Raw genomic sequence first — 22,527 nt, 5'->3', positions numbered from 1 at the left:
GAACCAGAATCTTGAGTCAGAAGGTGCCTTCAAACGCAGCCTAAGAGGCTGCTGTCCCAGCGCCTCTCAGCCAGCTTCCCGCTCCACAGCCGCCTCGGGACGGCATGGTTCTATGGATGCAAAGATGCTGGAGACATAAAATAAACACTTGGCTGTAACTGCAGCCATGCCCCTGTCCAGAAGCACTGGGGTCTGGGCCTCTCACAAGCCCCATCCCCACTGCCAGCCTGTCTGGGACAGTTGTGTGATCTGCCACCTCCTTGCACTCCGCCCCTGCCCCAACCCTTCCACGCCCCCATCTGGGCCCCCGAGGGAGCCCAGCAGGTGAGGCAATGGGGACCGAGGGTCCCATAAGCAGAGTCTTCAGCAGCCACAGGTCTGGGGAGCCTAGCGAATGTTGATTTGGTCTACGGGAGCAAAGGGACCTGTTAAACGTGCAGCTGTTAAATTGCTCTGCCTGAAGCCAGCCATCTCTGAGGGTGGGCGGGGGCCTGGTGGGCAGGTGGTGGACAGACCAGCTGGCAGCTAGCGCCCTGGTGGGGTGGTCTTAGACACCTAGCTCCGACGTTCCCACCTGGGGCCGGGGGGAGCCTGGGTTGGACCTGTGCTGCCACACCCCACTTCTTGGCCTCCTCCAAGCAAACCCTGCAGACCCTCCCCTTCGCCTCCTTCTCCATCTCCTGAAATCCTACTCACCTTCCAGACCCAGTGCCCATGGCACCTCCTCTGAGTAGTCCTTCAGACTTCCCACTCCTTACCCCGACACTCTGAGAGAAGTGGGCTTTCCCGCCCCCCAGTCCCCAAAGCCCCCGGAATTCTGCCTGTCATCTGACTTCAGCCATCTCTTCTACACTAACTGGGAGCTGGGGGCCCCCTGAAGGGGGACACGTGTGCTTCACCCCCCACCCCAACACACAGGTGGCTCCTGGGAGTCCAGGCACCCAGCTGATGGTGAGCTCCTCAGCCGGGGAGGACAGGGCAGGACATGTTGGCTGAGCTATGGCCCGACGGCCATGGGGATGAGGCACCTGACATCTGTGCCTGGACCACAGTCCCCAGTCCCTGCGACAGATGTCAAGAACGGCTCAGTCTTGCCTTGTTCTCTTTCCCTCTGTGTGACGCCCCATCCTGCCATTCCAATGGCTCAGAATCAACTATTCACTCAGCTGGAGGCCGCCTGCATCCCTGGGATGCCCATCATGGACTTGGAGCCAGGCAGCCTAGGGCTTGAATCCTTGCTCCGCCACTTATGGCTCTGTGACCTTGGGCCATTGCTTCTCTCTCTGCACCTCAGTTTCCTCATCAATAAAACACAGATACTGGACACTACCCCTCAGAATCGTTTGAGAATTAAACGAGACAACCACTGCAGAGGCCCAGAGAGGGCCAGTGGCTGCCTTGAGTCACACAGCAAGAGAGCAGAAAAGATGCTGGACTTCCTGTTTCCCAGCCCAAAACTCCCCCTTGCGCCAGCCAGCCCCTCTTGGGTCTGGGGTCCCATGCTGGGGCCTGCATCCTGCTGGAGGTCTGGTCTGTGTAAACTGGCAGCTGGTCTCCATGACCTAAGGAACAATAAACCGTCAGGCTGCTCAAGCTGGGCCCAGTCCCTGCTTCGTTGTTCCGCTGGCCTGACCTGGCCTCCCCGGGGGGCCTTATCTGCCCATTCTCTCCTTTCCCACCAAGCTAATCTCTCCCTCTTTTCAAGAGTTCCTGTTTCCTTTCTGCCGCCTTCTTGTCTCTCTCCCCGGGCCCTGTCCCTCCCGTGTCTCCAGCTGGCCTCCCACACTTGGTTCAGGAGCCTCCTCAAAGTGGCTGGTGCCATCATCCCTGGGGAGCTTCCATCTCTAGGGCTTTCCCAGTCTGGGACTGCTGTCCCTGTAGGAAGAAGGGAGAAGGAGTGTGGCCCAGGTCAGGAATCCTGCTGGTGACAAGCGTTTTGACACCCACAGAACAATACCTGGGCCTTTTAAATTCTTTGGGTTTGCTACTGGTTCAGGGGGCCTCTACAGGGGTTCCAATGCAATGGTTTGAGGATATTTACTCCAATAGTCCAAGGTACCAAGGTATTATGGCTCTAAATCTCTGAACACAGGGAGATCCTGGGACACCAAGAGTTCCAAGTTTCTGGGATTCACACTGGTGAGGGTCCACCCCGCCTCACCTGAGTAAGGGCTCGGCTTAGCCGAATGCTTAGAGCCCCGACCTTGCCAGGGAGGAGCAGTCCAGGGAGGAACAGTCCAGGGAGCAGCTCTCCATGGCCCCTGGGTTGCCCACCCCGACCAGCCGGAAAGGTACAGAGCTTCCCTGCAGGCCTGGCACTGGCCAGCGGCAGGTACAGCAGCAGGGCCACTGAGTCAGGGGCCCAGTTGGGTCTCCTGTCCTGAGACAGAAACAGCCTTTGGTTTTCCACATGCTCTCCCATGCCTAGCCAGAGTGAGGACGTGTGAGAAGGGGTTTGGTGTCAGACACACCTGGGCTCCCAGCCCCGCACTGCTATGAACTTACTGTGAGATCTGGGCCAAGTGGCCTCCCCTCTCAGAGCCTCACTTTTCTGACCTGTTGGATGGAGATAACAACACCCACCTGGGCCTGCTGTGAAGCTGAATCCGGACAATGTGTTTGGAATAGCACATAGTAGGTGCACAATAACAGGTAGCAGTTACATTATTATGACCACCCTTTCTGAGAGTCATTCTGGGGCCTTGGTCTGGTTTCCCCATTTGCTTGTCCTGGTTAAGGTCTGAAGCACACCACAAAATCCAACATTTCCAAGATATGTACTCAGCCCCTAGGGTGACTTTGCTGGACCCTGGAGCCCCATGGGTGAATTGGGCTTGTCCCAGCCCATGAGGAGGCCCCGGACCGGGGCGGCAGTAGTTGGGGGGAGGGTGAGGCAGACACAGACACAACACAAACCTCTGCAACACCTTGGCTCAGTGAAAAGTGGGAGAGGAATACAGAGGCCGGGGGAACCCAGAAGAGGCCACTGGCCCAGGCTGGGGGTGGTCAGGGAACACTTCCTGGAGGAGGGGACCATTTACTTGGGCCTTGGAGGAAGAGTGGGCAGTGGCTGGCCACTGTGAGCATGAGTGTGATGGTTTAAAGGTTCAAAGAGTTGTATAGAGCTTGAGGGCATCGGGAAAGGCTTTGTAGAGATGGCTCTGAAGGCTGAGTGGGATTCCAGCAGGGAAAATGACATTCCAGGCCTGCTGTGGAAGAACAGCAGATGCCCAAATGGAGGCTGAACAGAGAGGGTGCCTGGGAAGTTGCAGGAAATGTGGCTGGAAGAGTCATCTGGGGCCTGGGGGAGGGGACTTGTATGCTAGGCCAGGGAACTGGGGATTGGTTTTATGGGCCATGGGAGCCAAGGTGGAGCAGGGGCGGCCCTGAACCTGGGAGAGCATACACTCCAGGTGCTTGTTCAACAGAGGCTGAGTTTTCTGCAGAGATGCTGGTGGGAGGCCCACCCTGCAATGCCCCATCACCAGCCCTCGGCCTCTTATCAGTTCTGTGACCACAGGAAAGGCCCTTCCCATCTTGGAATTTCCTCATCTGCAAAACAGATTGAGAGACCAGAAGACTAACCTTGAGCGAGCTTCCTTCCAGCCTCTGATTCTGTGACTCTGGCCACACAGCACTTCCTCTTCCCACCCTGTGATTGGTCCAGTCTCTGCGGGCGTGTCCACGCCATCCCACCCTGGATCTGCCCCCACCATCCCAGGTTGTGTCTCAGTTGGCTCTGGGGAGTGGAGAGCTCTCCCCTCAGCGTTTGTGTCTCCTCCCTGTGCACCAAAGTCCAGTTTATAATGTTCTTTCACATCCTTTGTCTGGCGTGGTCACAGCCAGAGCAGATACAGATGATTAATAATTACTTCCGTTTGGGGGACCTACTGTAGCCCGGGATACTCTTTACTTGCTCATCAGTGCTGCCCATGTCCCAGGAAGAGAGGCTGAAGCTCAGAGAGCAACTGGGACCCACACCCCTCCAAGACCTTCTATTCACCTGGCAACAGCTAAGACCCCCAGGATTCTCCATCTTCCTGGCTGTTACCTCTTGGTCTCTTCGCCTCTTTTCCTCTTCATCTCCCTGACCTCCAAAGTGCAAATGCTCCAGGCCCAAGTCTTGGCCCTCTTTGCTTTTCTATCCCGCCTTTTAGTGACAATGTCCAAATGTGAATCTCAGCCCCAGGCTCTCCTCAGAGCCAGGCTTGATTATCTGCCCGTCTACTCAGGATTTCCACTTGGGACCCAACCGACATCACAATCTCCACCGAGTCTGAACCCTATAGTTCTCTCTCCACCCCCCGTCCCAGCATGCTTCCAAGCACTCGGCCAAAACCCTCGTAGTCCTTCTCGGTCCTCCTGGCCCTCAAGTCCCACAACCATGAAAAGAACAAATCTAATGGCTCCACCTTCAAAACAGAACAGGAATCCAACCACACCCACTGCAGCCAGCCTGGTCCATACATGAAGCTGGGGGCCTTTTCCAACCAGCCCTCAATTTCCACCACCAGCTTTACAAATGGAGAAACTGAGGCTAGGGAGGGAAAAGCCCTCCCCACAGGTTTCACACAGAAACCCTGCTAGGGCTAGCTGGGGCGCGGTTCCACCACCACCTCCCTGAGGTCTGCATTCCCAGCTCCCGGGTAGGTTTTCTCTTGAAGCCACTTAGCAGGTCTGATGACACAGCCAGGCTATGTGCGCCTGCATGTGTGTCCCTGGGGAACAAAGAGTCTGCCAGCTGGGTTTGGGTTTCAAGACGTCTGTCCTCGCCCTTGACCGGGAGATCTTACAAGGAGGCTGGGGCCTGAGCTGGGTGGTGGAGCGTGTGGGGAACATCAATCGGACGCCGCCTCGCCTGGGAACCGGAGACTTCACCCAACCAGCTCCAGGATCCTCTGAGCTCACTTGAGGCCAGAAACTGCAGGGGCAGCCTGCGGTTCTCAGCATTTATTTCATACAGCTGTTTAAAGAGCTTGTTTAAAATACAGATCATCATATATATATATATTTATATATATAAAATATATAAAGAGGAATTGAGGCCAGCCGCCCCAAAGAAAAAGCTATGTTTTATAAATATTTCTGTAGCTCCCACATCCCAGAGGAAGAAAAACAAAACAAAACAAAGAAACATTTACAACCCAAGCTAGTGGTTCCATGTGGTGAGCCCAGTAGGCTCAGACCCTGGGGTGGGCCGGGGGTTCTTGAGGGCGAGGCCTGCAGAACATTCTGGTGAGGAGAGGCTGACCTCCCACTTCCCAGGAGGCTGGGGTCTCTGGCTAGGAAAGGTCGAGTCTGTACCAGTCTTGCCAAACCCATGCCCCTGGCTTCTTAGACCCGCCTGGAAGGCAGCAGGTGGGCACTCCAGGGCCTCGGGCTGCCAGGTTATTTTTAATCTTGTCGGTTTCCTTTGATGTCCTGGCCCTCTTTCCCGGGTGGCCCGGCCTTCTGTTCCTGGTTTCCAAGTGGAGGCAAAGGACAAGCCTCCTTCCACGTCTAGCATCTGGAATTCACAAGCCAAAATCCATGGGGCGTCTCCAGGCCCCTTGGCCAGCCTCTGAGGGTCCCCGAGGAGCGGAGCAGCCTCACTTGCAGACGTAGCGCTCCACCGTGCGCTCACACCTGCGGCAGGTGACATAGCAGCACCAGTGATACTTGCAGTGGCACCGCTCGACCACACGGTCTGTGTAGGGGTTGTAGCCGCGTCCACAGCACATGAGGTCACAGCTGTCACTGCCATGCGACGTCTTGTTGCACTGCCTGGAGGGGGAGGGGAGGTCAGTGAGCATCCTGTCACCCACCAGTCCCCCCACTCCCAGCCAGGCAGCCCCAGCCTCCTCTGACCACAGCTGCAGTCTCAGTCCCCCTTGGACAGTGTTTTGGTCTTTGGGGAATTTAAAATAACCCTCTTTCCCAGGGGTACTTCTCACTTTTCCCTATATTTCCAATAGGCATTCGTCAAAATGAGGGGGTGTTTTGTTTCCTTTGTCTCTTTTCCTATATCTTCTACTTCTAAATACTTGAAAGTGTCTCAAACCACTAATAATCCTATCTTCGTATTTAATCCTTAATTATATTGTAACAAGCGTAAAGATCGTTTCTACTTTTAGACCCCAGGACAAATTCTGAAACAAACAAATGGCGTTGGATGTGAGGCAAAGTAAGCTTTTGGCACTCTCTTGGTGGAGACAGAGGGTCCATCAATAATTTGCCCCCTTTGAATCAGGTGCTTCCCTCCAGTATTTTATCTTATCCGAGGCAGGCAGGGTCTTTGGGTCAGTGGAATTACTATGCCCATTTTACAGATGGAAACAGGCTCAGCAAAGGGCAGAGGCCTGCTCAAGGTCTCACAGGAGTTTGTGGATAAGCAGGGCTCAAGCTCAGGGGTCCTGAAACCAAATCCAGTGCATATTCTCCCCATCCTAAAGGGCAGAGAACCCATGGGCTGCCAGGGGCTGCATTTCTTCCTGAATCACTCCTGTGGGCAAAGAAGACACTTTGAAGGTCGCTATAAAACCCAAATATCCTTACCATCAGTTCTTCTGTCTAGCGAAGAAACATCTGTGCAGGTTGGCATTTCATCTAGCTGGGCTTAGGCTAGACAGGGATGCTGTCATGGGATGCAGCTGGATCCCCACAGCCATGTGGACCAAGGAATCCCAGAATGTCTGAGGTGGGCAAGCCCTAGAGATGACCAAATCCAACCCTCATATTTCCTGATGGGGAAACTGAGGCACAGAATGGGGAAGGGACTTTCCCAGCATCACACAGGGTGAGCACGGGGTCTGTGAGAGCTCAAGAAGGCTTCCTGGAGGGGGAGGGATCATCCAGGCCATTGCATGAAAGATGAACAGGAATCTAAAACCAAGGGGAGGAGAAAGGGTGTTGGGGCAAGGAGGACAAACACCCTGACCTGACCTAATCTAAGGGGACTGAGAGATGGATGGAGGAGCAGGGCTGGAGGCAGGGAGGCCAGGGAGGCTGCTGCCAGCAGCAGCTGAGTAAGAGAAGCTGAGGCCTGAGCTGGGAAGGAGCCACGGGGAGGGAAGCAGGGGAGCACTTTGGAGGGGGAGTCAGGAGACGGCAACCTGCGTGTGAGGACCGTAAGCAGTTCCAGGCAGGAGGCAGGAGGGCACAGCAGAAAAAACACAGGCCCCAGAGCCAGAGAGACCTGGGTTCAAACCCCAGCTCTGTTGCTTACTGGCTGTGTGACTTAAGGCAAGTCACTTGACATTTCTGGGCTTTGTTTAGTCGCTCGACACCATTAGTCTCCCTCAGCCTGAACCTGAAGGTCTCTGGATGTCTCCTTTGGGAAAGAGCAGTGAAAGGGGGCAGAGTTTCATTTTTATTTCTGGGTCCCTGACATGCACCGTTTGAAACCTGGCCTCCAACCTCAGAGTCAGACAAGACCCGCGATGGTGCCTGTGAGGGGGTGCTGGGGAGGCTGGGGCCTGGAGAAAGGGCAGGTTTCAGAGTTTGGAATAGGAACTGCTGAGGAGGCTTCAGTTCACCAGGCTGGATTTGAGGAGGGCATCTTGCCCAGCTAGGGGCCCAGCCACGTGTACCACCTGTGTACCTGCCTTTTACAGTTAACAAAGGTCATTTGCATCCAACCCCCTGTACCTGCCAAATCCCTAATCTAGTAAAGCTCACGTTTCCCCTCCTCCAGGCAGCCTTCCTTGATGTCTAGGCTGAGTCAGGGCCCCTCTGGGCTCCCCGTTTTCCCTGTCACAGTCTGAGCACTTGATGTCCCTCCCCATCCCTGGTGCCTGCCAGAGCCTCATGTAATGCTGTAAGAAGTATCTGTGGTTGTGAACCACTGAGATGTAGGGGCTGTTTGTTACTGCAGAAAGAGCTGACCCATACAGGTGTCTGCAGAGGCCCAGGGCTGAGCATGCCAGGAAGCCTGGCGGGTGGTGGGGGATAGCATTCTGAGAAAGCAAGGGTGGTAGCTGGTGCTGTGGAATGGGGCCTCCTCGTCAATAGTTTGGGGGCAAGTCCTAGGTGCAGAGTCGGGACAGCTGGGAAGGAGGAGGCCTGGCAGCCTCGGGGAAGGGAGACTGTCATTCACAAACCCTTCCTACGGCACTGACACCACCCAGCAAGGAGGGGGTGCTCCGTAAATGTGATTAGAATCACTTGCCAACCTTCCCAGGTGATTGGTATCATCCTCTTGGCACAGAAGACGAGACTTGAGCCTCAGGTAGGTGAAGGGATTTGCTCAAGGTCTACAGCTAGGAAACTGCAGCGTCAGGGTGGGAACTGTCCTTCCCTGACGCACACGCGTGCGTGCATGCACACACACACACACACAGCGCCCCGTGGATCCAGGAAGACCCTCTCTTTGCTCTGGGGTCCTCAATGTGCTTCCCCCAGGCCCTCTGGGTTCTAGAATCCTCCCCCCAACCCCATCCTCATCACACCCACCCTGGCTGCCTTAGCCCAGACTCTCGCTCCTTCCTGTCTCCCTGGCCTGACCTGGTTCCATCTTCATTCTGCCTGAGTCTCTCAATCTGGCCTCCAGATGGGAGCCTGGGCCTCCTTGCAGAGCCTGTTGCCCTGGCCTGTGAGGATGGAGCCCCCCAAAGCAGTCCCCCTCTCCTGGAGACAGGAACGTGGGCTGAGGAGGAAGCAAAAGCTGGCCAGGCACCAACTATGTGCCAGACACGTTCTCAGACACCCTCACTCTGGTTCAATATTCTTTTAACCTGGAAGAACACTAGTTTTGTGGAATGCTATTAGGGGCTCCTTAATAAAAGAGTTCCACAGCCAAACACCTCTGGGAAACACTGGCTTAGACAGATCCTTTACTGCGGGATTCCTCAGAGCCTTTTAATATGTTCTCGTGCCTTGCAAATCGCCAAAGAGAATTTCCCAACGTATTTGATTGCGGAACTATTTCTTTATAGCATTTCAGGACTGGATTCCTCCTGAACCATCTCCGGGAAGAGCTGTTCCCCTGAATCCTCACCAGCCTTTCCTGGCACATAGTAGGTTTGTAGTCACCACTGGCTCCCTCCTTCTCTCCTGTCCTGAATCGGCTTCAGGATCTGTGATGGGACCTGCTGTAGGGACCCCAGCTCTGGCTCTGAAATGGAGGACCGGGGGAGAAAGCTGGGATCTGGGAGGTGGGTGAACGCAGGCGGGGGCACGGGAGCGCCGTCTCTCCACACAACGCAGGCCGACCTCCCTCTCCTGCCGCCCCTCTGAAAAGCGCTTGTCCTGGCTCCAGCTCCACACCGGGCAGACTTGCTGTGCGGCCATGGGCTGGCCACTGCTCCCACCTCCCCTTGTGCCTCAGTTCATGGGTCCAGCTCCCAGGTTGTATGACATTTATCCTTCGCTTATTCATTTGACGGACAGTTACTGAGGATCTATTTTATGTCGGGCAGCCTCTTTCCCAGCCCCTGTCTCCCACTACAGTCACTGTCTCTTCCCCTCTGTCTCCTACACTAGGGGGCAGGTGGGATGGGGGCCTCCCATGAGCCTCCATTCCCCAGGAGCCCCTGCCTGGGCGAGGTGCATCACAGCCACGCCCAGGAGCTCTGCCAGGGGCCCCTGGGACCCCACACCTCCATCTGGCGTTCAACTGGGCGGGGACTCCGTTCCCCAAATGCTGACTATGTGCCTGGCCCCGAGCTGGGATGGGGCATGTGCCACATGGCTGACCCTTCCTGCCAGGCTGGCGGCGGGCCCTTACCTGTCCTGCGTCCCATGGGAGCCCACCTTCTCGTTCTTCATGCAGAAGTCGGGGGAGCTCTGCAGATAGACGAGCTCCGAGTCCTTCACAGGCCGGATGTCCAGGTCCTTGGGCACAAGGTGCTTGCGGGTGCCCATGGGTCGGTGCACCACCTTGGTGGCCGACAGGTAGCGGGTCTTGAGGTCGGCGGCCACATCCCGAAGCTCCTGCAGCCCCTTCCAGCAGGTGCGGATGGAGCAGGAGCCAGACACCCCGTGGCACTTACACTTCATTTCCAGAGAGGCACGCAGAGCCTGCGGACAGCGGAGGGCGTCGGGCTGGGCAGCCGGAGCCCCCTCCCTGGCCTGCCCCGGGGCCCTGTTCCACCCTTCTGCCTGCCAGTGCTCGCAGGGAGTCACCACCTGCTCCGGGCCTCAAGTGACAGGGCTTTTTGCTCTAAAGCTGGGGGGTGTTGTGGATCCTTAGCTCCTCCTCCAACCTGGGGGTGCAGCTGGGAGGGGCAGGAAGAGAGTGGCTCTTGCAGGGGTAACAGATGCCATTTATACACCTAGTGTACCAAGGGCTCTCACACTTAAAATGCCTTCATCATCACAGAAGCCCTTCATGGGGGATATCATTCATTTCCCCATTTAAAAAAGAGGAAATGAAGGCTCAGAGAGGCTGAGTCTCTTGCCCAAGGCTACACAGCTAGAAGATCTTGGGCTGGGATTTGAACCCAGGACTGAGAGCAATTCCAAAAGCCATGGCTTTTCATTATTCTATGCTTTTTCTCTCTCACAAAATGCTTGCTGAAAAAAAGGTGGCGGGGAGAAGAAAAGGAAGGGAGAGAGGGAAGAAGAGGCAAGAGGTGGGTGCTTGGGGGTGGGCCCCCTGGCCTGGCTGGCCTTCCCCTCTGCTGCCTGGTGCCGCGTCAGCACTCAGCACCTGTCTTCACGTGTGCTGAGCGGGTGTGTAATTGCTACCTTGCAGAGTCGTTGAAAGGATTCAACGAGATGACATATATGAAAGAGTTTTGTGAACTACAAAAGTTAAATCAATATTTGGTTTTGAAAAATCAGTCTAAGTAAGAATTATGGTGTAGAGGGGAGGCCTGGGCTTGGGGCCTGGGGAGACAGTAGCCCTGGCTTTGGAAGTGACTCTGTGCCACTATCTTTCGCAGGCCTCAGTTTCTCCCTGTGTACCTGAGGGGCATGAGTTGGACGCTTTCTGCAGGCCTTTCAGTTCTGCAGTCTAAGCCCCAACTCCTTGCACACAGGATTCAGATCCCTCTGCCCACACCCCCGCCTGCCCTGTGTACTCCACTGCAAGGGTTATGGGTCCCCTGGGCCTACCCTTGCATCAAAAAGATGGGGAAACTGAGGCACACAGAGGGCAAGGACTTGCCCAAAATCACACAGGGAGTTAGTGAGGAAGCTGGTCAAGGCCCCAGGGCTCCCTACCCCTCACAGTGCCAGGAAGTGGGGAATGAGGGAGTCCACTTGGGTCTAGAGTCTGGAACTGTCTCAGCAAAGCCTGTGGAGAGCACATAATGAAGTGAACCCGACTGCAGGGCACATTCGGCCTCCCAAGGGCACAAGGTACTTCTGAGTCATCCAGGAGAGGTAAACCACATTCAGCTTCTCAGCTCAGATGGAGGGAAGGGGCCCAGGCTTCCTGAGGCCACGGTGCCGGCGCTGAACGAGCTGTCATCTACCCTCCCGGGACCTTGCAGATGGCCCCAGGGAGGCCAGCCCCTTGGCATCAGGGCCCCTGGGAAAGGGCTGATGTGCCTCTGAGGCTGAGGACCCTGTTTGGACTGCACTGTGGGATGGGACGGCTGGGCCCCTGGGAAAGGGCTGATGTGCCTCTGAGGCTGAGGACCCTGTTTGGACTGCACTGTGGGATGGGACGGCTGGACCCCTGGCAGCATGAGGCTCAGGCCTGGCCATGGGCAGGAGTGGGGCTGGGTTCTTGGGCAGGAGGCTGGGTGAAGGGTTCCCAATGGATTTCCAAGGGTGGGGGGTGGGCCAGCAGGGTGGGGAGGCAGGAGTTCTGGGTCCCTAGCCAGGTTCTGCTACAGATCCACAGGGTGACTTGGCCTCAGTTTCCCCAACTGCCCAAAAATGGCCTGGACATTCTAGAATCCTTACAAGAGGGAGACCAGAGAGAGAGGAAGGTGAGGACAAGGAAACCTCTAGACCTGGAGTCCCATAGACCTGGGCTCCATTGCACTGTGTGTCCTTGGCCAAGCCACCTAAGCTCCTTCTGCCTCATGTGGTGTTTCTGCATAATGGGTCTAACGGGGCTGCAGGGAAGAGGTCATGAGATGCCATCCACACCTGACACTCTGCCCCTCCGGGACCAGTTCCCCATCTGTAAGGAGAGGTAACAGTACCTCTTCACAGTGTGGTTTTGTGGACTACGGGAGAGAAAACTAATCAAGCACCCACCACAGTGTCTGGCACACCGATTGGTACAAAGTTTTGTTTCTTTTTAATTTTCAAAAAATAAAAAGGTCCATTCATTCACGTATGCATTCACCCCAACCTCCTGTGGAATGAGGTGAGGAATTAATGCAACACTGATAATAACAGACATGGAGGGGAAACCGTGTTTAGGAGGTTGGGGTGGGTTTTGGAGCTGGGAGAGAGTCCGCATTAGATCCAAGGAAACTCCGCAGCCCTCCCGTGCTTCCTTCCACACCGGCCTTGGCCCAGAGCCCCAAAGGAAGAGCCTGAGGAACGTGACCAATGGGGACCAGAGAGCACCAACCCACCCCATTTTATAGATGGGAACAACTGAGGCCAGGGAGGAAGTGACTCGCCCAATGTCACACAGTGAGTTTAGAGCTCCTGACTCCCAGCTCAGTGCTCCTTCTGCTCCACCAACGTTCTCCAACCCAAATCCTGGTGGACCCCCTGGAGGAGGAGGAGCCAGGCAAGCCCCAAGCAGCTGGAGAGGGAAGAGCCAGGGGAGGCCAGGAGTACATCAGTGTGGGTGGATCAGGGCCCGTCCCCCCGCCACCCCTCCACTGGGGCACACTGGGCGGCCCTTTTCTGGCCAATTGGCACAAGCACAACCATCTGGGGGGGGTGGGGGGTGGTTACCTGTCTCCCCACTTCACTGTTGTGTAGACGCATCAGTTTATTGGCTTGGGATCCTGTTTTTTTCACCTTCATAGGAGCATCGGAAAACTTGGCCCCCATGAGGAGCCCGTAGCTGAGGTTGTCCGCACATCCTCCCCAGCGGTTCCCGGGCCCGGGTGGCTCACCTGGGACGGGGCCGCAGGAGCAGCCGGGCAGGTCGCCGGAGGTGCAGGCCCGGGCGATGGCGTGGCTGATGGCGGCCGCCGACAGCGCATACACGAAGGCTGACTCCCGGGTCCCTGTGGGGAGGTGTGGGGTCAGCCTGGGCGGGCAACCCAGGGATAGGACCCTGCCCAGACCTGAGGGCCCCCACCTGCCTCTGCGGGGTCGGGCTGGGAAAGGGGCAGCGAGCAGGTGGAGGATGGCACGATGACCATTCATCTGTCACGCCCCCATCCTCCCCCAAAGGCACTAGCTGACCCGCACACTCTCTCACGAAGCACGCAAAGCCAGCCCCCCAGGGCACACCCTCACTCACATGCTCACCATGCTGCACTTTCCTTCCTGCTTGCCCTGCACCCAGTGTTAGGGGCTGCTTTTGGGAGCAGAAGGCCCAGTCCCTGAGCTCCTCAAAGACCAGTGAGCAAAGAGCCTGCTGTGGGGTGAAATGTGTCCCCTGAAAAGATATGGTCAAGTCCTGACCCCTGGTCCCTGTGAATGTGACCTTATTTAGGAATAAGGTCTTTGCAGGTGTAACTGACCTAAGATGAGGTCATTAGATGGAGCAGAGTGCGCCCTAATGCAATGACTGGCGTCCTTATAGGAAGATGGAATTTGGGATACAGAGACAAAGAGGGCGGAGGCCACGTGACAGAGGCAGAGACTGAAGTGATGCAGCTACAAGCCAAGGAACACCGAAGACTGCGGCAGCCCCCAGAAGCTAAGAAGAGGCAGGGACGAATCCTCCCCCAGTGTCTTCAGAGGGAGACCTGCTGACACCTTGACTCTGACCTCAGACTTCCAGCCTCCAGCATCGTGAGTCAATTCTTCTGTTGTCAGAAGCTCCCCAGTGCATGGGGCTTCGTTACAGCAGCCCTAGCAAACTAAGATGGAGCCCGATGTGCCTTGGCAGTGGGGTGTCCTGGCCTTGCGTCCAAGCAAGTTACCCCCCTTCTCAAGCCTCAGTATCCTTAACTGTAGAGTGGGAATGATAATACCTACCTCACAGGCTTGCTCTGGAGCTCAGATAATTCAGGAAGGAAGGAGGCTTTGTAAAGTGCTGCACAAACGTTAGCTGTCACCGTGCGGGGGAAAGATGAGATCCACTGGGGCATTCCTACCCTTCAGAAGCCTCTCTGTGATACATAGGACCCCCAAATCCACCCCCAGAAGCCACCTCCTCCGGGAAGTCTTCTCCACAGATGTTCTTTAGTCCCTACATCACTTTGTGACTTTCCCAGCACCTTCAGTCGGGATGGTCTAGAATTAACTGCTCCACACCTGTCTGCCCCGAGGGCAGGCTCAGTCGTATTCTCATTACAGACCCCCCACCCCCAGAGCCTTCCTGCATCATTCATTCCTTTGTTCAGGCGTGAGGGGTACATGTGCATTTGTACGGTCATTCAGGCTCCCCGCATTGGTATATTCACTCACTATATGTTCATTCATTCAACAATTCACGCCCCAATACCCATGTCCATGATTAATTCATCCACCCACCCATCCGTGTATCCATCCATCATCCAGCTATTCACTCATCCCCCCATCACACTTCCAGCCATCCATCCATGAATTCACCCACCTATCTAAACACACATAGATTTATGCCTGAATTCATCCACCCCGCCCCACCCGCATGCATTCCGCAGGCCCTAGCAGCCTCCGCTGGCCCCCTACCTCTCTCCAGGTCAAGCAGGTAGTTGGGGGCGAGCTCGATGGAGGAGCAGTTCCAGCGCATGTCCGCGAAGGCCCGGCGGCAGGCCTTCATGACCTCGCGGGCGGCGTGCACGATGGTGTGCATGAGCTCCAGGTTGCTGCGGCACAGCTGCACCTGCGCGGACACCAGGCCCTCCAGCTGCTTGCAGTGCTGCGTCTGGTTCAGTGCCAGGGCCGCCGGGGTCTTGGAGAGCGCCCTGCACACAGGCCAAAAGGCAGCAACCAATGGAAGGGAAGTCAGGGCTGTGAGGGGCCGTGCTGCTTCCACCCGCTGTACCGGCCCCAGCCTCTCCTCCACAGTCTTGGGGCCTTTGCTGGAAGGAGCTGGGAAACCAGGAGGCCAAGCACTGTCCCCAGCAGAGTAACGGTCCCCCCTCCTGCCCCCGTGTGACCTTGGGCACATCACTGTCCTTTTTTGGGCCTTAGGCCCTCATTCATAACATAGGATCATGGCCCCTATCCTACCTAAGCTTTATTATAATCATACTAACAATAAACAGTTTCATAGTTCACAAAGCACTCATATCCACTGCTTTATTTAGTCCCACACAGCTGTGAATGATTACTCTTTATTCAACATTCATTCAATACTGAACATGCTAAGACACTGTGCTAAGTGCTGGATTATTATAATCATCATCATCATAGTAATACATACTATTAATGGACCATTTACTAGGTGTACAGTGTGAGTTAGGAGCTTCTCATTATGGCTTCATTTAATTATTAAACCCATTTATTAGGCTGTAAAATCCCACATACATGCAAGAGATTCATTAAAAGATTAAAGAGCCACTCAATTTGCTGATAAATTGGACTTAGCCATTAACTTGCTATGTGACTTTAGATAAATCACTGTCCTTCTCTGGGTCTCAGTGTCTATACCTCTGAACTGTATTTCCCAGAATGGGTTCCAGGGAGACACTCTGAAAAAAGGGATCCATGGTCAATCAAGCACAGTTGGGGAATGTGATATATACTACATCCCCCCTTGAAGAGTTAGTAATGCACATTTACATTTTAAAGGCCCTGAGAAGTCCTGCAGCAAAGCAACAGGCTTGGTTTTGTTTAACTTCCAAGTCTGCTGAGCACAAAACCCTATATTTGAGGAGTGCTGACCTCCTCCATGCTTTGGGAAATGCTGGCCTAGGGGGTCCCTATGACCTCTAGTGATGTTATAGGACCTAAGAGCTTCCAGATCCTGGTTCTGGGCACTGGGATTCCAAGACTCTAGGACCAGGGGTCGATCCTGCATTCAGCTTCCTCCCAGGCCTTCTCTGAGGAGCAGGCTGCATCAGGCAGCCCCTTCTCTTAAGTGTAGGCTAGAGGGACCCCACAGCCTTAAAGGGTTCCACATAGACCCACCCCCTACCCTAGGGCTAGCTGGTCCTCAGAAACCCAGCAGAGACCCTGGAGGGACAGGCGGCAAGAAGGGGCCAATCTTCAGGCCCAAGTGCTAGATGCCCCACTTGCTGGGACCACAGCAAACCTCACCCAGCGTCAGGACCAAGACCTGGTGAGGCCCAGCTCCTCGAGGCCCTGGCCTGAGATCCCAAGAGAGGCAGCCTGGTGCCAAAGAACAGCACGGGCCTGGGCCGACTCCTGGCTCTGTCACCCCCACTCCCCTTGTGACCTTGAGCAAGTCAAGTAACCTCTCCTCTCCCATCAATCTCCCAGCATTGTCCGAGGGATTAACTCAATGTGAGTCACATGCTCTGCCCAGGGCTGACACATCATGGTCAGGGCTCTGTGATGGAAGCTACTAGATTACTGCGTTGGTGGCTTTTTCCTACCTTAGCTTCCTGCACCCACTCAGTCAAGGCCAAGGGTTGCCATCTGACCTCAAGGCCCCTCAAAACCTGGCCCTAAAGCTCTCTCTGGCCTCCCGTCCTTGTCCCCCATGTGTCCTCATATCTGCCACACCAGACTCCTGGCTTCTCTGACAGGGACTGCCCTACCACCAAGCATATGCCCAGGCTTTTCCTGGTGCCAGAAATGCCTTTCCCCTTGCTCCTGTACCTAAATGAATAAATGAACTTGATCTACTTGTGGAAGAAATATTTACTAAGCACCAACTCTTCCCAGACATAGATCCTTTCCTCAAGGAGCCCCTCGTCTAATGGCTGCACAGACCTGTCACCAATGATAAGGCAATGACCCAGATGTTCCAGTTCATGGGCTGGCCCAGGGAAGAGCTCAGGCTTTGGGCACCAGCTGTGTGAGCTGGGTAAGTTACCCAACCTCTCTGGGCCTCATGGTCCTCATCTGTTATAAGAAAAGGATAAATTCTACTTCAAAAGGTGATGGCGAGACTTAAACATGATAATGGATGTGAAGCGCCCGGGGCATTCCTAAACGGGATCCCTTGCTTGTTGCCACGTGAACCTTGGACCAGAGGGAGTCAGAAGACCTGGGTTGTGGCTCAAGCTCTGGCTTCTATGTGCTGGGCAATCCTGGGTAAACTGCTGCCCCCCTCTGAGCATCAACTAAAAAATGGGGACTCCTGGAGGTCTTGTAGGGGCTGAATGAGTTAACATGTGCTACACTGGGTACTAATAGGTTAGTTTGCTCCCTGCTGCCTCTCTCTGCCATGCCCCACCCATCTACACCTCCAAAATATAGAAATCATCCCCGAGGCCTGGGAAGCAGACCCAGGGCAAGTGGGCATGGCCTGGTGTCTGTGGTTGGAGTAGCACAACCCAGCCTGAGATTGACTGTGGGTATCTTGGGCCATCTTCCCTCACTGCGACCCCTGGCCCATCCCTACCCCACCAAGGCATGAGCCAAGAAACCTCTGGTGTATCTGGATGCAGACCTCAGGCATGGTTGCCTGACCCTGCCTGTGACTGGGGAACCTGCTGCCTGAATTCCGGCAACACATACTGGATGAGGGGTGCCCACACGGGGACAGATATCATCCCCTCAGCCTGTTTCTTAGTTGTTACAGCCCCTCTGCCACCACCTAGCAAACACTGTCCGCGCGCATGGACCCACTGTCCCAGGTGGGCACAGCACTCCCCAGTTTACAGAGCCTCTCATTTCATCCCATTCTTACAATGCCCGAGGGGCCTGGGAGATTCTCACCCCCTTTGTACAGAGGAGGACGCTGAGGCGCTCCAGTGCCCAGGCGCTCGGCCTCCTCTGGACACCATCCTCCCTCAAACCTGGCCTCACCTTCCCAGGTCCCCTCTCTACTGGGCTTGGGGCCATCCACACTCAGCCTGTCCTGAGCCTGTTCTGCCCATCACCCTTGCCCGGCTTCCATCCTTCCCCTCTGAGCCACTTTTCTGTTTCACAACAGCAAGGATTACAGGAGATACAGGAGAAAACACCCAGCACGGTACCGGGCACACAGCAGGCACTCATGCAGGGTGGCTGCCTTCCAGATCCTTCCCCTGGGCTCCTGCTCAGAAAGTGGATAATGTAAGCTGAGACTTTTCCTGGGGAGCTCAGGTTGTGGCTCCCGAGGAGGGGTCCTCTGGGATCCTGGGGTCTGGGGACCCTGAGCCACTCTGGGTCAGTGTGTCCATCTCTTAAGTCATCAGGCATCCACCTCCCTAGCTGGTGGTGAGAGAGGTTCGATGAGGGAAGCCCGGTGAGGATGCTCCCAGATGAGGGACAGACTGCCCAGGTGGGCAGAGGACAAACGGGAAGCATTCTGGAGGTCCTGGGTGGGCGCGGGGCTGCGGAGAGAGCGGCTGGGACAGAGCGGCCAGCTGCGGCGTGCTGGGGGAGGCCTGCTCGCGGGAGCGTGCAGACTGGGAGATCAGGAGGCAGGAGGCAGCAGATTCCACTCCCGAGGAGGGCGATGCGGTCATCTGGTAATTAGTGGTAATGACCGTTTCTAACTAAGGCCCCCTTGGGGAGGTAATCAAGGATTAGGGTGGGAGGCGGGGGAGTTACCCGTCTGGACATCTCCTCCGGCTTGCCTCACTGCAGCACACCCCTAACTGAAAACATTTTGGTTTATCTGGGGGTGGGTGCGTGGGGGAGAGGGTGGAAGAGAGGACAGAAGAAAACAGAGAGTTCACAGGCGAGGCCTATGCCCAGGGTGCCGCTGGGGTGGCCGAGGTCTCTCTCATTCAGGAGTTGGGGTTCTCCTGGGAATGGTGGGGGCGGGGGAGGCACAGAGACCTGGGTTTCAGCTCCAGCTCAGCACATATAACGTTCCACCTTGGGCAAGTCACTGCCCCTCGCCGGGCCTCAGTGTCCCCACCCCATTGTGGAAGTGGGGACACTGAGGCCCAGAGAAGGGCAGGGCTTGCCCTGACCTGTACACAGCCAGCCAATCAGAGGCACAGCCAAGCTAGAACCCAGGACTCCTTATCACAGGCTAGGGCTCTTTCACTCCCATTGTACAGATGAGGAAACTGAGGCTCAGAGAGGCTAACATGATTGATTTGCCTGAAGCCTGGCTCATGGCTAGTGAACTGGCAGAGCTCAGGCTGGGACCCAGGCCTCCCAACTCAGGTCTGGTGCTCCTCCTGGCCTCTCTGCGGCAGCTGTGTCCCTTCTGAACCTCTTAGGACTCTTCCTCAAGAGGCCCAGCCCCAGAGTAAGCAGAAGGCTTGGGGCTGCCCGGGGTGGGTGGAGTGGCCTTTATGGGTCCTCCCAGCCACCCTGGGCCTTCCCCTCACTGGGCAACCCCAGTGGTTCACAGAAGACTGGAACCATCCTCCCTGCCCACCACAGGGCAGCCAGAAAAGGATGTCCCCACACTTCTGGTCTGAGTCTCCCAGCACCTGGCTTGGGTGGGAGGTGAGGTAGGGAGGGGTCTTCCAGGTTATTTCTGACCAGGTGCTTCCACCCCTTCTCCCTTACCCCCTACCCCACAGAAAGCCCAAGCTGAGTCCCAGGTCCCCAGTGGGTGGGCAATCTGGGTCACTCAGCCACGTTTACTTTCATTTCCCATGTCAAATGCCCCTTTCCTCTTCAGCTCACTTTCCAAAGCCCAGGGCAGCAGGGTCCTCTGGGACATCCCCAGGACAGCTGAGTCTCCTGGATGAGTCCCCAGCTTCCCATCCCCACCGTACCCTTCCCTGTGCCCAACTGTCCTGTGGCTCCCTGTGACCAAGAGGCCCCAGAGCCACCAACTTAACTCCAAGTCCTGCCTCTGCTGCCTACTAGCTGTGACACCCAGTTCGTTAAAGACCCACTGAGCCTCCACTTCCTCTTCTGATTAATGAGGGTGATGGCAGAAGCCACCTCACATGGTGGTTGGGAGATTTAAATGAAACAACATACATCAAGCACTTAGAACAGTGCCTGACATGTACCAAGGCCACATATATATACAGACACACACACACACACACAGAGACAGAGTTGTTATTCTTAAACTCCACTCCTTCTCCTGCTTCCCCCCTCTATCTTCAGCTCCAGCAAGAGTTTAACCACTATCAAAGAGGTTTGGCTTCATGGAGCCTGTCTGCCTGGCTTCTCATCCCACATCCACCATTAATTAACTAGCTGTGTGACCTTGGGCCAGTTACTTAACCTCTCTGTACCTTAGTTTCCTCATTTGTAAAATGGTAGCGATAAGAATGTCACCTACTTCATAGGAGTGTTATCAAAGTTAAATGTCTAAAGCTCTGGGGATTTACTAGTAAGCTCCTGTAATTCCTGGCTTCTCTGTTTCCCCACACGCATCGTCCTACCCCTGCTGTTCCTTCTGCCTAGGATGCCTGCTTTGCATTCCATCCATGGCCATCGAAATCCTATCTATCCTTTGAAGCCAGACTCAGAGTCACCTCCCTTATGTGGGGCTAACCACACCTCCTCTGGGCTCCCATGCTCCCCCTCCTAGGACACAGCCCAAAGTCCACTTGGTACGTTTTATATGTCTGTCTCCCCCAACAGGCTGGGAGCTCTTTTAAGGCAGACACTGAGTTGTACTCATTTTTTGTGGTAGCCTGGGCTATGCAGTGGGGACAGCATGGATGTTGGGCTGAACTAGCCATCTATTTCAGACCCTACCCAGCCACGTGCCAGCTAGGGGGGCCTGTAAAAGGCACACATTTCTCAGAGCCTCGGCGTTCCCACTGTGGTGTGGGAATTATAGCAATGTCCCCCAGAACACTCTAGGGGCGAGCCCAGTTCTTGGCCTCTGATGCTCCCTGGGCCCTTTAACAAAGCCCTTCCCTCTCTGGACCTCAGTTTCCTTATCTGTAAAAGGTTGGTGGTGAGTGAGGAGGGCTTGGGCTCCCTGATCGGAGGTTCTCACCAGCTGCGACAGTGCCAGGTACCAGCAGTAGAAGGAAAGCGGCTGATTTCTCATAAAATTAGTCAGGACTGGCTGAGAAGAGCCGGTGCCCCCCAGGCTGGGAAGCTGTTGAGCTCAGGCTTCTCCTTACAAACAAGAAATGCAAGAAGATGGGGTTCCCCTCTCAAGAGAATGAATGGATAACTAAGCCCCAGAAGGGGTAGGGCTGGTGACCTCGAGACTGTTTGCCGGTGGCCCAGCCACTATTGCCCCGTCTTCCAGCTAATCCACGAACCGTCCTCGAAGCCCCTCCCCAGCCCATAGTCTGTCCCATGCCTGTCTTATCTGCATGGCTCCCCGCCCCCCACCTGGAACTCTAGACTGTGTCTTGTCCTGGACTTTTCCACCGCTCAGGGAGTTCCTCCACCCAAAGTGCCCTTCTCTCACTGCCCCCACTCACCAAACTCCCAGAGACTCCTCAGGCCCATCCTAGGAGCACCACCCACGAAAAATCTACCTCAGGTCCCAAGGATGTGCCCCCCACCAGGTGCTCTCCTCTCCTCTGGGCTCCCACAACACCACCCTGGGCTCTCCTGGGGCACTTGGAGTTATTTACAGCCTGGGCTTATCTCTTCCAGACCAGAGGGCAGCTCCTCCAGGAAGGGGCTGGCTTATACTCCTTTCTCCCTGCCCTCCCTGCCCACCGCCCAGCACAGAGCAGGCACTCCCTTCTGCTGGATGGAAAGGAGTCTCTCTCCCCTCTCTCCCACTTACCCCTCTATCTATTTCTATCGAAAGGACTACCCTTCAGCATCCGACAGTTTATGGGGTTCTTTCATGAGCTGCTTCTCATCTTACCCTCCTTTGACAGAGGAGGACGCTGAGGCTCCCAAGAGGCTGAGTGACACTTCCCCAAGGTCACCCAGGTGGAGGGGTCTGGACTGTTTGAGAACCTCCAGTTAGGGTCAGGAGACTGTCAAGGAACATAATACTGAGCAGGCGTTGTGTGCAGGGCGCAGACCCTCTAGATTGGGCCCCTTGACCACGGTCTTTTTCCATCTGTCCCTGTGGAGGTCTTGTGCAACCCTCGGCCGCACGGAACAGGGCAATTCCGTCGTCCTCCACGCCCTGTCTTGCCCCTCCCGCAGGTAAGGACAATATTTAACAGAGGAGGAAAAGGAGGCTTAAAAAGGGTGACTTGCCACGACCCCCAGGCAGCTTCTGCTCCCGGGTCTTGGGCACGCTGGCCGGATCCAGGGGGCCCCTTAAGGCTCTCCGCCTCCCCCAGCCGCGGGTCCCGGGGCCCATGTGCGTGGACGCGGGTCCCTACTTACAGCCACTTGATGCCATAGCACACACTGGTCTGGAGCGCCAGGGCGAAGAGCAGCGCCTGGCAGACCTGCGGCCGCGCCCTCATCCTCGCGCGGCTGGCGCGCCGGGGGGTCGCACCCTGGGGAAGCCGCGCCGAAGTCCCGCCGCGCGCCCGGCCGCCGTCGCTCCTCCTGCGCGCACGCCGCTCCTCCTGCGCGCACGCCGCCTGCAGTCGGGGAGAGCGGAGGCAGCGGGTTAAGGCTGCGCGCGGGGCGGGGGCCACGCCGGGGGGGGGCGTTTTATTCAAATTA

The 22,527-nt window shown here is 55.9% G+C and overlaps 1 protein-coding gene across 1 annotated transcript; it reads right to left on the bottom strand.

Annotated features, from left to right (window-relative positions):
- Positions 1-5,404: 5,404 nt before the first annotated feature.
- On the bottom strand, positions 5,405-22,322 carry WNT11 (Wnt family member 11; the record flags this gene model as incomplete). The annotated part of the gene is made up of 5 exons (XM_079708036.1): positions 5,405-5,763; positions 9,704-9,996; positions 12,790-13,067; positions 14,665-14,900; positions 22,240-22,322. The coding sequence occupies 5 exons, from the start codon at positions 22,320-22,322 to the stop codon at positions 5,589-5,591; spliced, it is 1,065 nt and encodes a 354-aa protein (XP_079564162.1). The 3' UTR covers positions 5,405-5,588.
- Positions 22,323-22,527: the final 205 nt, after the last annotated feature.

Source organism: Hyperoodon ampullatus (assembly GCF_949752795.1).
Source record: "Hyperoodon ampullatus genome assembly, chromosome: 7".
Taxonomy (NCBI): domain Eukaryota; kingdom Metazoa; phylum Chordata; class Mammalia; order Artiodactyla; family Ziphiidae; genus Hyperoodon; species Hyperoodon ampullatus.
This window is presented reverse-complemented; position numbering and strand designations above follow the sequence as displayed.